This window comes from Dasypus novemcinctus, chromosome 4 (assembly GCF_030445035.2).
Source record: "Dasypus novemcinctus isolate mDasNov1 chromosome 4, mDasNov1.1.hap2, whole genome shotgun sequence".
In the NCBI taxonomy this organism is placed as follows: Eukaryota; Metazoa; Chordata; class Mammalia; order Cingulata; family Dasypodidae; genus Dasypus; species Dasypus novemcinctus.
The window spans coordinates 132,498,261-132,516,043 of NC_080676.1; the positions used below are offsets into that span (position 1 = coordinate 132,498,261).

Here is a 17,783-nt window from a genome sequence, read left to right on the forward strand (position 1 = left end):
CTCCTTCAGACCCTTCTCTTTCCTGTATTTCATTTTTCCCAGATTATTTCACTGTTCTGACTGGGTGTAGCTTGCAGAAGTCTTGGATCCCCATGGAGAGGGGCTCTACCTATTTGCTTACTGTGCAAAGTCTTGTCTGCCCCAATATTTTATCCCAGTGGAGACCTGGAAGAAGTCACAGTGTCCCCTAACTTAGCAGTTTTGAGAAAATGAACCAGTCTAAGGGCAAGGAGACTCTTTCCCCTGTTCCAGTATAAAAATCTCACTGAATATTCACCAAGAGTGCACAAGAACTGAGATTGTTGTGCTTTTTCTTGCTAGATCTTGCCGTTTGAGCCTAATCTCTGAGAGTGGCAAGGAAACTCAAAACCATGAGTGACAGAGGAAATATCCCACTTACGGGGAAGAACCTTAAGCTGAATATTAATAGGTAGCTACCTACTATTGAGGAAGAAATGATTGAAGAATCAGAAATTAGCATTAACCAAATGTGATGAACAGTCCTCAGGAAATACAATTAAAGCACACACACAAAATAACTTCTGTGAAAAAGAAAAAGAATTTTACGTTAAAAACGCCTGTGAGCAAAATTAGTGATTCGGATAATAAAATGGAAGAAATATCTTGCATAGAATTAAATTAGAATTGGATGTCATGAGATAAAAAGACTTGGGCAGACCCAAGAGACCTAAAGTTCAAATATTTCCAAAAGAAGCAAAAGGAATAGATGGAAAGTATAATTAAAATAAGTGGAAAGTGATACTAAAGAAAGATTAGCATGCAGAATGAAAGGGTTTGAATTTTAGGCGGGATTAAGGGGGAAAAAAAGATACATACCTAATCATATCTGTATACAGTTTTTGACTTCAGAGATAAAGAAGGAAAAGGAAAAAGAGAAAAGGAAAAAAGAGGAAAAGAAAAGAGATTACCTACAAAGCTAGTAGTACAGTTCATATTTGTGCCCTTTGCAGCTAGAAGCTAGTTGGGCAACATCGAGAGATGATTTAGGGAGAAGACCTGCAACCCTAACTGTCTTGTATTGAACCAAGATATATTATCTATCGCTCAGGGTGAAGATATTTTTCAGATGCACAGGAATTCAGAGAATGTACAATCATATATTGCTAACATTTTAAAACATAATCTAAAAAAAGGCAATGGAATCAGAACAGAGATCCCAGTTTTATGGAAGATGAATAAGAGAGGACATCATGGTGACTAGAGAACCTTACAACATGTAGGTAAATCTAAATGAAGAATGATAATGTACTTGGGAATTTATAATGATAATGTTCTTGGGAATTTATAGTAACTTTTAAAGTGCTATTGAAAATGGAGACATACTTTAAGGGAATATCCAGTAATAGGAACTAAAAAGCTTAAATTATCTCAGGAAAATCTAGAGTGTATTTTTGTGGGGAGTGGGAACAGAAGTGGATATGGGATTTGACTCTATTGGAAACATTTAAAAAACCCCATCTTCCTGGGGTTAAGTAGTCTTAAACAGGTCTGGAATGAGAAGACTATTATTGGGCATGTCTTGGTATAGATTTGGATTGGGTTGTTGATGCTTGTTGAGAACATGAAACCTAATTTTACTCAATCTTATCTTGAGGCGGAGTCCCATTTTATAATAAAGACTGACTTATTACTTCATATAATTCATGTATGAATATTACTTTTTGCAGTTTGGTTGTTTTTTGTAGAAATTTAATATCCTCAGGTTTTCTGTTACTAATATATAGGTGATCCATTGCCTGCCTGGTCATTATAAGTATGATTTGGTGTCTTGGCATTATTTAGAATATTAGTATTTAGTTAGTAGATTCAAAAAACTTAATGACTTAATGGTAGACGTTTCATCTACTAGGAGATTCAGGATTGAGTGTCTGTAGTTCTCCTAGACTTTTAGCCAGTTTATACTTTTGGAATAAGCTTTTTAAATGTTTGTGTGTGTGTGAGTACTTACTAGCCCTAGTCCATTGCTGGGATCCTCTTCTATCTATATTTTACCACTGGTGCTAATTGTTCTTTTCTTTTTTAGAGTATAGTTCCTACCTTTCCCTCAACTCATTGTATGTTTTAGTTCATTCATCCTAATGTGGAAATAAGTATGTATTTATACTTTTGAATGTACGTATTACAAGAGGAACAGAATTTCCAAATTAAATCACTTCCATTTGTAAAAATCAATGAAAAACTAAATATACCATCTTATGTGCACAAATCTTCTGTTTTACAATTACCTTTTGGATGTTGTATATTCAGTTTTTCCTTTTAACCATAAACCAGTAGCCTTATAAAAATTCAGTGTTAACAATTTATTATTTTATTGTTATTATATTGGGTTGTACTACACAACTTAGCCAGTACAACTTCTCTCAAGTTGACTCTTCGAGCTTTTATTATTTATTACTCCTCATAGTCTTAAAAACTGCTTTCATTAGCAGGGGAACATTCGAGATATATTTTGATACTCTTCTGCCCCAATTCATCTAACTAAATAATACCCAGGGAGTTTTGATTCCTTTTCCTGGTAGGGTTTTGTGTTTTTTTTGTTTTTTTTAAATTTTATATTAATGTTACAAATTATTCCATTAACATAATATAATAAGTACAAGAAGAATAAACCTGCTTTTGTCCATGCCCCAATAATTTATCCCAGTGGAGACCCTTATTCTTGTATTGAGGGATTTGGGACAATGACTACTCTAACTGCTTCAGGCTGAGAAGGTGTGTAGATATTGTGGGGCAGAGGAAAGGAATTGTTTTGCTTGCATTTGAAGATACCCCTTGTTTTGGGGATGAGACTGGACCATCATCATCATTTTGTTAGTTGTCCAGGGCAAGCCCGAAGAACTAGATGGAAGGAGTTGGCTGCAACCCTGCAGGGTTTCAGGCCTCAACTGGCATATGTATAATCTGAAGATTAACTCACTGAGAAATATACTTAACAGGTGAATTGAAAATTATAGGTTCAAATAAAAGCAGTAGAGCAACCATGATTAGAGGAATTGAAAATGAGTATAACTACATTATATTGGGGAAATGAATTTTCATCTGTTCCCAGATAGGATTTGCCAACAGGGTATTGATTTCATGTGGCTGTGGCTTGCCTATAACCTCCGGTCATCCATAGAGCCCTAGCGAGCACTTCTGTTTGAGGCTTTGTTTACTGTGGCAGTTTGAGAAACCTGAGACCTGCGTAAGCGTGACCTCTGAAATGACCTCTCAACTCACTGTGAAATCTTGTAATCATAACATTCTATTTTATTTTATTTTTTAATTAATTTATTGAAACATACATAAACAAGTGTATAGTAATAGTTGTGAACTTACAAACCAAGCATGTATAACATCATACAGGACTCTCAAAACTCACCCTACCACCAATAACTTACATTGTTGTTAAACCTTTTTAATGAATGGTTAAAGAGCACTGTCAAAATATTACTACTAACCAAAGTATTTTCCCCCAACCCTCCCTATTATTATTATTTTTATGTCATTTATATGTGAACATACATAACAATTAAGTGTATAGTAAAAGTTGTGAACTTACAAAGCAAACATGCATAACATCATACAGGGATCTTTTATTTTATTTTTATATTATGTATTTTATTTTATTTTCCCCCTTTTGGTCAAGGTCAAATGCATCACTGATTAATGCTTGATAATAATCCCTTGGTGTCAGGGAAGTTCATCCTTGGGAGTCATGTCCCACGTCTGGGGTGGTGGTGTAAACAGTTTTAAAAGGAAAAAATCAGTGCTGGAGTTTTCTTGTGAATTGATTTTAGAGAGTACTGCTGCCAATGTTGGGTTACTCTTAGAAGTGACAGAGAAGGTGTAAACTATTTCTTTTTAAATATATGAGTTTATTTTGATCTTTACATTTTAACAACTCATTGTAATCCACATTTTTAAAAATTGTGTGGCTTCTTTGATCCCCCAAGACTTTTATAAATGAATAGGTTATTTTAAGTAATGGTATTTTTTAATTCATCGACATTATATCTAATGCCATATTGTAATTACTACTGTTGGAGATAAAAGAATAATTGAATTTTCCCATACATTAAGAAATATAGCTATATTATTTTGCATTAACATGATAGGGCAAAATCTTTAGGATGAAGATGGTATGGCATGAATGATACTTACTCAATAAGCCAGTAAGTTGAAAAAACTCATTGTTACTAGTCATAGTGTCACTAATGATTTATTCTACCACTGAAGTTTTTGTAATTAACACAAAGTGGATAAAGACAATTTGAATATTATTTATGGTTATTTAGAATAGTAGGTGATAGGACATCTTTGAGAAGGCAGAATATTTGGTTAGTTCATGTAGAGATTAGGGTTCATCCAGTGATGATTAGGTACAAGCTTAGAAGTAAGAAAAATTTCATCATTAAAGTAGCATTACTTTTGCCATATTTAGATATACTTAAAATATTCTGTAAGGCAGTTCATTTTGGAGAGTTTAATAATCTTTTCTTACTCTGATAGGTGAATATTTATTTTCATGAAGATTTTCCCTAGGCAAACTTTTGGATAAAGAAGTAAACATATAAACATTCCCTTCTTTTAATTAGCTATCAAGTCATAGGTCTCTGTAATGAAAGGAACCCTAGAATTTACTGTATTTAATCTTTTCATGGGAGAGGAAATTAATAGTTAGGGGGTAGAAGTGCAGTTTCTTTAATTTTAATTTTTTCTTGATTGAAAATAATTGTTATACAAACCAGCTTATTGTTTTATGTTGTAAATAAACGCTTAAGTACAGTGATTTCTTAGAAAATTTATCTTAGATGCAAATTTGTTTCTGGAACAGTACCTCTAATTTGCTGAAACATAAGTTAACATACTCTATTCTATAAAATTATTTTTCCATTTGAAATTTCTTCTTAAACTAATCTCTACTTGAGTAAAGTTAGCCTTAACTATTACTTCCCCAAATACATTAGAATTTTTGGTATGTTATTGTATACAGTGCAGAATTAAATTAATTCCATATTTTTTCATTTTTTTCTCCATTGCTTAAGAGTTCTTGAAGCCAGTATAGCAGAAAATAAAGCATGTTTGAAGAGGGCACCTACAGAAGTTTGGAGGGATTCTCGAAACCCTTATGATAGAAAAAGGCAGGATAAAGCACCTGTTGGGCTAAAGAATGTTGGCAATACTTGCTGGTTTAGTGCTGTTATTCAGGTAAGGATCTTTATTTGGATCTTATTTGTTGAGAATGATAGTATTGGAAGGTGGATTGAGATTGTATTTATTTAAGTTGTGTACTTTTAAACATGAGAGTATGCAAGTTTTTAATGTCTTTTTGTCGTATGAACTTTGAAAATTGCAACCCTTCTCCCCCTCTGCTGCTTACTTTGCAATATGGAGTTTTAACAGTAGAGCATTATTATGCCTTTCACTTATTTTCAGTTAACCCTCCTAACCCCTCAGGAATTATTGTCAGGGTAGAAAGAAAGAAAGAAAACTTTTTTTGTATGTACTTTCCTGCAAATTTAGAGAAGCATTATAATCAAGATAGAAAAAAACAGAATTGACTTTTTATAAGTCGGATCAGATTATTTTGTCCCTCCTAATTATTCAGAATAACCGTAGATTGATATTTGTAGAATTATAATCATTTAAATGCAGTTTTTAAGTAAAGAAATATTTTACTTGAGATTGTATAGACAAACTTTTCTTAACATCTCAGTACAAACTTTAAACTGTTATCCCTATATTTCTACCCCAAGTCATGTTTGAAGACTGACTAGGTTTTGCTTTACATTTCACATTTTTGGTGTTTTTTATGGGGATGGAATGGACAAAAAAAAATCATTGTCTTTTTCCTCAGTTTAAAGTAATTTTACTAGTTTTAAAATTTTATCTTCGGTTAGGTGATGCTTAACGGGTTAACATGGCTTTGGCACATTCATAACATAGTCAAGGATAGGGTGTTTGGGATCATTTACTTTTTTATTTTGGAGCAATTTGATCATCTTCGAGTTATAATCTCTAGCCTTGAAAAATTTGTGTTATAATGACTTAAGATGTTGACCTTTGGGGAGCTGCAAAAACATGATGCTTCAGATTTTGGAAAAATTTGGATGAGCAAAAGTTATCTAGAGATCACTTGAATTTTTGTTTTACTGTAATTTTAAAGCCTTTTAACCTACTTAAGTATCTTTTCATCTTCATCTCTAATAAGTAAAATCTTTCTTTTTTCATTTTCTGTCATTATTGCTTAAGTCCATGTATGTAATTGGAGATAATTATCTAACAGTTATTCATCTTGGATGGAAATTTTCACTTATGAAAGAAAAGTGGGCAAAATATTTGTGTTAGTGTTAGAAGTTTTTAATTGTGATAGCTTTTTTCAAAATGAGTTGGAACATGCTCAAACTGTGACAGAAATATACTAAAAAGTTTCAATTACAAAAAGTTCTCAGAGGTGACGTTTTACTTAGTTGGCAGGACTAGTGTGAAACCATGGGAATTGTATATTTACCAATTATAGGAGTTCACTGGGGATACAGACCTCTGACTTGAAAGTGAATAGCTAGGGTAGGCTACAAAAGATATAGCTTTGTTATACTTATGCTTTTATGTACTGGGACCAGTATTTTGGTATAATTTCCTAAACTATGAACTTCTGATATATTTTATTCCATGCCATCTGTATTCCTAGTGTCTGGTGTGAGGTGGGTACACCATAAATATTTGTCAAGCAAATGAATAAATGAATTATGTCATGTTCATATTGTTTAATTAAACAATCTTTTCAGGTCATACGAAAACCAAAATATTTTCCTACAGTTTCTACTGTCAACTTTATGGTTTTACCTTTCACATTTATTTTACTTTTTTTTTTTGGCATTGTTTTTAGGGAGGTTTTGGATTGCATAAGAGTCACAACTCTGGCAGGGGAGGATCACTGGTTGCGGGGTGTTAGTGGGGGAGGAATGTGTAGAAAGGGGTGCACTAAGGGCATGCTGCTATGGAATATAAAAGTGGTCAAGTGGTTATGGGGTGTTATCTCACCCAGAGGAACAGACCAGTTTACAAACATAACTTTATCTGTTTGGGGGGAATTCACAAAAATAATCTCAAACTGCCACACCTTTGTATTTTGAGGATACTCCTTGTTAAGGCAATATTAATATAAAGACCAGAGAAAGATTTAAATAATATGGTATGATTTTTTAATGTTATCCATGTATAATTTTGTGGTTTGTGATAGGATAAATATTACTAATGTTTGAGAATAGCACATCAAAATATAAGGGAAAGATTAGGCCTCCTAGTGTTAGTTGCAACAGTTCTATGTAGAAGTAGTATAAGGTGTCAAAAATAAAAGTCATGCATTTAAAATTGTTAAAAGAACTTTACCATAGGCTTTCTTAAATTGTTGGTGTTCTTTTTCAGTCATTATTCAATCTTTTGGAATTTAGAAGATTAGTCCTGAATTACAAGCCTCCATTAAATGCTCAAGATTTACCCCGAAACCAAAAGGTAAACCTACAAGATTTTTAAGCAGAATATATATACCCTTTATGTTATCTTATTTGTTGCTTTTGGGCCTTTGCCTCATTAAATCTGAAATTTAATGTCAAAATTTGAATACTAATTCATCTCATCAACTGCAGTAACTTCCTATATCAATATAATTATGGATTTACTGTGTGTTAGAATAATAGACCATTTCTGGTGTGTATTTCAGTAATTTTTTTGTTTTTGCCCTAATAAATATCAATAAACTCTAGGTTACAAGTCACAGTCATTCCTGAGATAAATTGCTCTTTAAAAAGTAAGTTTTGCACTGGGTATCTTTGTATATAAATACAGAACTTCTGTATTATAAGTTAATAATGTTAAGCAGTATAGTATGACAGAGAACACAGCACCAAAGCCAGATTTGTGGATTCCTACTCTGGACTTAGAGCAGATTACCTGATTTTTCTGTACCGCAGTTTCCTCACTTGTACATTGTAGGTAATAAGAGTAATTATTTCTTTAGAGTTGCTCTGAGGACTAAGAGGTAAAAAAAAAAAAGTAAAGTATTTACGCTAGCATATGCCTAGCCTATGGCAAGTACTAGAGTTAGCTTGCTAGCTATTATTTTATTTATACTAGCATTTGAAAATTAGAGCTGATTTGCTTGCAGAAAGTTATATTTAATGGAGAAAAATTAATTATAGAGATGATATGCTTGAGTGCAGGGCTTTGGTTATTTTAATGTAAAGAATCTGTAGCCCTAAGGGTCAACTCAGACCAGCAGAATATCTCAGCCTACATGTAATATCAGGTGTTAAAAACTGCTTTTTGACCTTGAATAAAAGGGGGAGATTGAAAAGACAAATGAGTTCATATGGCTCTGAGTCTCCAAAAAAGAGTTGGGAGGTCATCAGAGGGGTCATGCTTACGCACACCTCAGCAGGGTCCCAGAAACAGCCAAAGTAGATACAACCCCAGGTACTGGTTCTCCTGAGGGCTACAGAGACCCACAGGTTCTTTGGTCATGGCAGATGGCTCTGGAGTTCACTGCCATGTCAGTTGGCCCTACTTTGGAGTTTGTGTTCCTAAGTATGATGCAGTTGGACTCAGATATGACCTTTCTACACATGCCTCTTCTGTCACTTTTACTGGACCTGTGGTTGGCACTGGGGTTGGTGTATACTCAGGAGACCTGAATCTCTGGACTGTCCATGTGACAGCCAGGCTCTGAGCCTCAGTAGACTTGCAACTCCTACCCTCTGGTTTATTGGACTTACCCCAACCAGCTAACAGGAAGTGAAGAAGGTCAACCACCGCACCAGGGAGCCAAGAGTGCCTACAGTTGCAAGCAGGAGAATTGCATCCATCATCCATGTGGAATCTCAGACCCCTCTCGATATAGAGGTGGAATGGACGTAACCATTCCAGGGTCCACAGGATGGAGGAATAGAACATGGATTAGAGTGGACTTACTGATATTCTACTATGGAACTATTGTGATTAGTAATGGAAGAAATTGTAGCATTGATGTAGAGAAAGTGGCCGTGGGAGCTGCTGAGGGTAGGGAGAGGGAAGAAGAGATATGATGTGGGAGCCTTTTCAGGACCTGGAGTTGTCCCAGATGGTACTGCAGGGACAGATGCTGGACATTGTCTGTCCTGCCATGGCCCACTGGGTGGAATGGGGGAGAGTGTAAACTACAATGTAAACCATTATCCATGTGGTACAGCATCACTCCAAAATGTATTCACCAAATACATTGAATGTGCCACGATGATGGAAGAGGTTGTTGATGTGGAAGGAGTGGGATGAGGGGGTGTGGGAATATTTGGGGACCTCATATATTTTTAATGTAACATTTTAAAAAAATAGAGAAAAAATAAAAAAGAATCTGTAGCCCTGAAGAGACTGGTCACAATGACAAGTTAAATTTTAAATTTCAGTAAAGAGTTAAACTTTGTGTGATGTATTGTCAAATGTAGTGGTAAATTATCAAATTATATTTTTCTTCTAGTATTAATTTTTAAAACCCCTCTCTCTTCAAACATATGAAATATTTATAGTGCAAACCAGTGAGAATGTAACTTGTTTTATAACTGACTTTTCAGGAAATCTTTGGCTATAAAGTGTCAATATGATTAGTAACACATTTTCAAGAGGGAACTAAGATCACCTGACAACTATTTCCCTCTTCCTCACACCCCTTCCTGTAATTAAACAAAACCCCTTCAGTCTTTACGGTTGCAGAGGGAACTTCCCCCCCTTATTGTAATTAGTTAATATCAACAGTTCTCCCTCCCAGTGTCTCAGTTAAAATTATTTATAATTTACATGTCATTATTTAGAATTATTACTTCCACGTATGTATTTATATGTCTTGATCTTTACTTTAATGGCCCCGGGTTTTAATTTTAGTTTCAAAGGGTTGACTAAGACCAAATTAGTTTAGTAATCTTATTTTTTAAAATAATCATGATACTCATATTTGGGGCTGCTTTTGGAGTCATGAAAATATTTGTCTGGGTAGTAGAGAATTGTGTAATTCCCATCTTTAGTACTTTTCTAAAGCAGCAGCTTTCTTGCATTGGAAAAACCAACATCTCCAAGGTCCTTTTAAATTATGGTGTTAAAATAATCTCTCATTTACATTCTGAAAATGACATATAGAGGAATACTAAGCATTTTTTTTATGTGTGATTGGTTCTCGTATTAGGTTGTTTTTTAATTTGACATGTTGACAGCACTACACACTATAACTTGATATCTTTTAAGTAAATAATGTACGTTTTATAGGTAATTATCAGCCAGTGAATGGCGCTACATTCACTTGAGGTGATAGAAAAGTTTTTAAGAAGGTGTTGGTGTGACTTTTCTCACTTATTATCTACTAATAAATTGAATGCTAAATTTAAGTCTGACTTATGTAATGTTTATTGCTACATTGAGCTTGAATACTAACATGTTAAGATACAGAATATACTGGGGATCGCTTTGATCAAATCCAGTATTGTCATTTGCATGTGCTGCTAAGCATGGTATTTTTGTTTGTTTTTTAATTTGAAATTAATGGTTGCCACAAATATTGCATACATAATGAATAATAGAAAAAAATCAGTTTATTTTAAGTAGACTCGATTATTGCTTCTAGAATTTGTAACTAATTTTATATATATATATTTGAACTGTTTACCATTTCAGTATATTAATTGTGAGATTACTAGAATTTTAAATATAGTTTCTCACCATAATCATTCCTCTTGACAATTCTCTTGGCTAAAAAAAATAACAAACTGGTGGCAAACATGCAAATTAAATTTTGAGGAAACAAAGATGCATAAGTTCATAATATTCAAAGGAATAATTTGCCACACAAAAACTAAAGTCTTATTAATCGTTAGGTTCTATTATTTGTGAAGTCTTGATTTAGAGTGAAATTTCCAAACATCAATATTTTTCCCAATTTCCACAATTCAGAAGTGAAAAGCATATGCGAAGGGTATGTGGTTAGTTGAATATCATACTATAATCCTGGAACAAGAACAACAAAAATCTGAAGAAATTTATATGTTGTTTAAAAAAATTATAGCATGTGAAGTATAAGAGCTTCACAATAGTATATGGTAGATTTAGTCACATAGTAAATATAAATAATTGCAGTTCTTTCAAAAGGTAGAGATTATCATACTGGGTAAAAAATAAAATTACAAACTAGGACTCACTGTATGCTGCCTAGAAGAAATCTACTTTAAGTATAAAGACACAAATAGCTTAAAACTTTTTAATGTAAAAAAATATACTTTAATGCTAATGAAAAAAGAAAGCTGTGGAATCTATTTTACTCTCAGTAGATTTAAGAACAAAGAATTTTGCCAGGAATAATGAAGGTAGTTTCACAGCGATAGGTCAGTTCATCAAAGGAACATTATAGTCCTAAAATTTTATGTCCCAATAACAGTTTCAAAACACATGATGCAAAAAACTGATGGAAATAGAAGAAAGAAAATGCAAATTCACAATGGTAGGAATTTTAGCACTCCTCAATCAATAAAACATGTAAACAGAAAATCAATAAGGATATAGAAGATTTGAACAATGCTGTATACCAATTGGACCTAATTGCCATTTATAAAACACTACAGCCCATATTGGTATAATACACATTGTTTGCAAGTGCTCATGGAGTATGTACTGAGGTAGGCCATAATCTAGGTTATAAAACAAGCCTAAATAAATTTTAAGGAATTCAAATCATACAAAGTATATGACTACAGAGCAATTAAGTTAACAACAAACAACAGAAAGATACCTGGACAATCTCCCAATACTTGGGAACAAAATAACCCATGGGGAAGAGAATGTATCAAAAGGGAAATTACAGACTATTCTGAACTGAATAAAAATTAAAACATGACATAGAAATTGGTAGGATCCATTAAAGGAGAGCTTAGTGGGAAATAAAATATGAACCAAAAACTTTATTAGAAAAGAAGAAAAGTTTCAAAGCAGTGACTTGAGCTTTGTCACAATAAGAAATTAAAAAATAGAGAAAAAGCACATTAATCTCAAAGCAGAAGAAAAAAATTAGAGTAGAAATTAATGAAATAGAAACCAGAAAAGTAATAAACTACTCCCTTAAAAAGATCAGTGATATTGATAATATTCTAACTAGACTGCTCCAGATAAAAAGAGAAAAGATGTGAACTACCAATATAAAGAATGAGAGGGAGACATCACTAATATCCTATAGACAATAAAATAGGAAAATAGGACAATAGAGAATGAGACAATAGAGAATAAGGGAATGCTATTAACAGTGGACTAATATCTTGAAAGCTATACACTATCTGAGTTCACTGATTAAGAAATAGATACCCCGAACAGCCCTATATTATATTAAAATTTTCAAATTTTAGTTGAAAACTTTCATATCAGAAAATTCAACAACCCAGATAGCTCTACTGATGAATTATACCAAGCATTTAGAGAAGAAATAATATTGGTTTGCTATATGTTTTTCTAGAAAATTGAAGAGAGAAAACTTCCCAATTATTTTTATTAGCCCAGCATTTCCCTGACACCAAAAGTGGAAAAGATAATCTAAGAAAAGAAAGCCTAAGACGGATACTCCTCACGGATATAGAATCAAAACTTTGGAGCAAAATTTTGACAGTTTGATTCTAGGAATACATATATATGTATAAAGGATAATACATTATGGACAAGTGGGGTTTATTGAGGATTGAAAGACTAGCTTAGCATTGAAAATTCAGCACAATTCACCATATTAGCAGATTAAAAAGAATAAACATATGACCATCTCAATAGATGAAGGTAAAAGACATGGCAAAAGTCAACATCTGGGAGTGGATGAGCTTCTGCCTCCCTCATGAGAGGTCCCAGGTTTGGTTCCAGGTGCCTCCTGAAAAAACAACAAGCAAAACAAACAGTAAAACCATCTCAGGGAAGCTGATGAGGCTCAGTGGTTGAGCACCAGCTTTCCCCGTATGAGTTCCCAGGTTCAAGACCTGGCCCCGGTACCTCAAAAAAAAAAAAAAAAAAGTCATTGTCTATTAATGGTAAAATCTCTCAGAAAGTAGGAATAGAAAGGGACTTCCTTATTCTGATAATGGGCATTTATCAAAAATCTACAACTAACATACTACTTAATGGTGAAGGATTGAATACTTTTCCCCAAAGACCAAGAACAAGAAAGGCTATCAGCCTTCACCACTTCTGTTATACATTAGACTGGAGTTACTAGCCAATTACCTTAAGGCAAAAAAAGAAATAAGAATGCAGTTTAGAAAAGAAGAAATAAAATCCTTAATTTATAGGTGACTTGGTTGTCTGTGTAGAAAATTCTAAGACCTCTACCAGGAAATCTACTGGAACCAAGAAGTGAGTTATCACGATTGCATGAATCATTAAAACACAATAATCAGTTCTTTCTAAATATTAGCAGCATACAGCTGGAAGTTAAATTAAAAAATTACTCATATACAGCAGCATAAAATGTAGAATACTTAGGGATGAACTAGACTTGGATCAGTACATTTAGTACTGTTAAGATGTCAGTTGTCACCAAATTAATCTATCGATTTTGTACAATCTCAGTCATAATCCTAACAGGTTTTTAAATAGAAATTGACAAACTGACTTTAAAATTTACATGGAAATTTAAAGGATGTAGAATAGCCCGAACAGTTTTGAAAAGAATAAAAATCTGGGAGAATTCATTATAAGGCTACAATGATTAAGATACTTTGTTTCTGGTGAAAAGATAGTTTTATTTATAGATCAGTGGAATAGGATAGAGTCCAGAAATATACCTTCACATTATAAGGTGAATTGATTTCATCAAAGTTGCTGAGACAGTTCAATAGGGAAGGGACAGTCTTTTCAGCTAATGGTGCCATATGCAGAAAAATAAACCTCAACCCTTATGTGATACTTATAAGAAAACTTGATTCATAATGGGCTGTACACATAAAAGGAAGAACTGAAATTATAAAAGTTCTTGAAAAAACTTAAGAGAAAATTCTTCTGTTCTTAGGTTGAGTAAAGATTTCAAAAATAGAAAAAAAGAGCAGAAATCATAAAAGAATAAATTGACAAATTAAGTTTACAAAATTAAAAACTTTAGCCTTTAAAAACATACAAATGAAAAGGAAAACCACAAACAGAAAGAAGAATGTTTACAGAACATGTGTCAGACAGAATAATTTAGAATACACACAGATTTCATAAAATTAAATAAGAAGAATACAAAAACCCATTTCTGTTTTGGAAAAAAGATTCGAACAGGCACTTCATCAAAGAAGATATGTGCATGATAAACACAGGCATACCTCAGAGATATTGTGTGTTTGGTTCTGACCACCACAATAAAGCGAGTTGCACAAGTGTTTTGGTTTCCTAGTGCATGTAAAAGTTAATGTTTATACTATATAGTAGTCTCTTAAGTGTGCAATAGCATTTTGTCTTTAAAAAAGCAATGTATTTAATTAAAATGTGACATAAAGACACAAAGTAAGCACGTGTTGTTGGAAAAACAGTGCTGATAGGCTTGCTCAATGAAGGGTTGCCACAGATCTTCAATTTGTAAAAAACACAGTTATCCAATGGTGGGAATATTAAATAGTGTAATGACTTTGGAAAACTGATTGTAAAAAGCATAAACCACATGGCCTAGCCATTCCCCTCCAGGTTGTTACCCTAGGGAAGTGAAAACCTGTGTCCACAAAAAGATATACATACCATTTTCCACAGCAACTAGAGCATATTTAATGGATAAACCAGTTGTGGAATAAGGAATACTGCTTAGCAGTGAAAGAGAATGAATGATTATTATGCAACCATATGCTGATTGCAAGAAACCAGACTAAAAGGAGTACATTATGTACAATTCAATATATATCAGTTTCTAGAAAATATAAAATGACTGTGGTTGCCTGGGGATGGTGAGGGGAGGGAATGAAGGGTAAAGACACTTTTGAGGGATGATGGATAATGTACATTATCTTGATTGGGGTGATGCCTTCATGAATGCATACATTTGTGAAGTTTAAAAAATTTTATACTTCAGATGTACCATTTATTGTATGTCAGTTATACCTTGACAAAGGTATTTTTAAAAAAGACGGTAGTGTTCCAACAGTTTTTATGTGTCATATATTTTCATAATTTAGTCTAATGCAGTAGCTGCTTTTAACATCATTTACATTTGCTTTTTGAAATTCAAAAAAATTTCCTCCCCACAGGAATTTGCTGAGAATAAAAATGTTTCATATATTAAAGTATTTCACTGTGTTTCTATGCTTCTCAGCAGAAATTTACTGGATTTTCAGAAGTCATTACTTTCATTTGTTTTTCTTGGTGCATCGAATGCCTTAAAAAGTGCATTATTTAAGTGCAGTGATAAACGAAATTCATCTCAGGAACTTAACAGTATTTTTGTAAATTATTTTGTGCATTGAAATTCCATGTACTTATTTTTAAAACATATTTATATCAGGCAATTGGAGAAGAGGAAGTACCAGAGAAAAAATGTGGGTTCTATCTCATTTAAATTTATTTTGCATTTTAGATGTCCACATTGGTGATGGAATTTATTATATTTAAATAAAATCTATGGTTTTTATAACAGCATTTTTATGTCAGTGTATTTTGTTATTACTGTAATGGTATGTAGTTATTAGATCAAATGCCATGTATTTGGAACCAGTTTTATTCTATTCCATGTATTTCTTAGGACTCTTATTTGATTATATTGTTCTGAGCAACAACTATTACTGTATTCATTATATTTTTGTGGGCAGCAACTGTACATGCATATACACATATATACACACCCTTATAATTTTAAAATGTTCAGATGTCAACTGTGTAAACTTGGAATTTTTTCCTCATATTTGCATAATATATATACTTTATCTGTTAAAATTTTTATTGTAAGAACTAAATATTACATTTTTAATGTAATTCCTGTGAAATACATGTTTTAAGAGAAATTGTTTGTGAAAACATGCGTGGTTTTGTTTATTCTGGAGGGTTTATTATAATCAGCCCATGAGAATTGATTGCCTGCTTTGTGTAGCAAGAACTTGTGGAAGAGATAAAGAAGTTCTTGTCCCTGAGAAGCTTACAGCCTTACTGAGAAACAAAAGTTAAATAAGCTTTCAAAGGAAAAGTAGGAGGATGATATATTAGTCTTAAGAATCATCACAAGGCAGAGGCAGTTGGTGATTCATTGCTGAATGAAAGGTGCGCTACGTCAGTAGGTGTGGAGTTTAAAGACATCATTGACTTGAAAGGGTCTGGATTCATGGAGAAGGAGGAATTTTAGCTTAAATGGAATTTTTGAGGAATAGCACTTTATAACAGTTCCTGGCACATAGTAAGCACATTGAATGTTGGCTATTATTGTTGCTTTCAACAACAGCAGCTGTACCTTTCTGAATAGGAAGGATTATAATAAACTTGAATAAGGAGGATATTCCTAGCTGGGTAAAGACATGAACAGAAGTTCTTAATGGTTTGCTATGAATTTGTGGCCTTTGTGTTGAATTGTGAGCCTAGTACTTATTAAACTCTTTGCTGCTTTTGTTAAGTCCTCTACTGTCCTTGAGTCTCTTAGATGGCTCTAAATCAGATCCTGTACTTTAATTAAATAGAATAGTGCTGGGCACCTCCCTAATTATCATCAGTTATTTTAAATTTTGGTTAATTTAAAAATATCTGTTTACCAGTGAACATTTTGTTAATCTTCGCTTAAGGCTTTTTTTGTTTGTTTTTAATAGGAGCATCGGAATTTGCCTTTTATGCGTGAGCTTAGGTATCTATTTGCACTCCTTGTTGGTACCAAAAGAAAATATGTTGATCCATCAAGAGCCGTTGAAATTCTTAAGGATGCTTTCAAATCAAATGACTCACAGCAGGTAGCATTGTTGTACTTTCTTGTTAACATTTTTATTTCATTTAATTTGATCCCTCTTTAAGCAGCTTTTCCATGGATACATGTTAATTTAAGATTTGGTTATTCAGCTTTATTAAAAATCACATGGAGCCATTTAAAAGACTTACTTTTAAATTAGAACACATACTTTTAAATTAAAAAAGGAATGATAATGTTGAAAGTGTTTAGTTATATTGTGATTGAAGTTAAGTGAAAACAAATGATAAAATTAAAAATGTTTACAACTATGTAATTAAATTTTTTCGCAAACATATGATATCCCAATGTCAATATAGTAAATAAAATATATGCTTTTAATATACATTTCTTACTGGCAGGGAATATTTCTCCTTAATAACTCAGAAAAAGTTTCTGAAAGACATTTTTGTTATTGCTTCTTTTATTTTCCATTCTTAGTAATATTGCAGTAGGTTTTTATCCATTTCTAAAAAAGAATATTAGGACTTTTTTATAAAAAATAGAAAATGTCTATACACTAGTCAGTTTGAGAGGTCTGAGAAATTAAGGAAAGCAGAGAAGAGGAAGGAAGGAAGTGGCAGAGAATAATAGCAACAGTGTTGGAAAAGATGACGTGAAGAAGTAATGGGCAGAAGCTAAAATATTGTTTCAGAAGAGGTTCAAAAAGCCACTTGCAAGTGTAATTTTTATAGTACTTGAATGTATCTCTGTTTTGTATATGTGTGGAAAGGGTTTCTGGAGGAGGGCCTTGAAAGATGTCTGATTCTGCCACTGTCCTCTGAAGCTTTTTTTGTTGTTTAATTTATCTTACATGACGAAGCTAAATGAATTCTAAGTTGTAGTGTCTTTG

General features: G+C 33.0%; 1 protein-coding gene across 8 annotated transcripts in view; it reads left to right on the forward strand.

The window, feature by feature from the left end:
* USP25 (ubiquitin specific peptidase 25) overlaps positions 1-17,783 on the forward strand; it is a 164,568-nt gene that overhangs the window by 61,953 nt on the left and 84,832 nt on the right. For 6 of the 8 annotated variants that reach the window (XM_012526815.4, XM_004462644.4, XM_012526814.4 and 3 more), the window contains 3 exons: positions 5,049-5,211; positions 7,432-7,518; positions 16,800-16,937. In XM_012526815.4, the coding sequence (XP_012382269.1) occupies positions 5,049-5,211; positions 7,432-7,518; positions 16,800-16,937 (388 nt within the window). Of the gene's footprint in view, positions 1-1,069; positions 1,238-5,048; positions 5,212-7,431; positions 7,519-16,799; positions 16,938-17,783 lie in introns of those variants that run through there. The other 2 variants (XM_012526816.4, XM_071214902.1) reach the window with 1 other exon arrangement.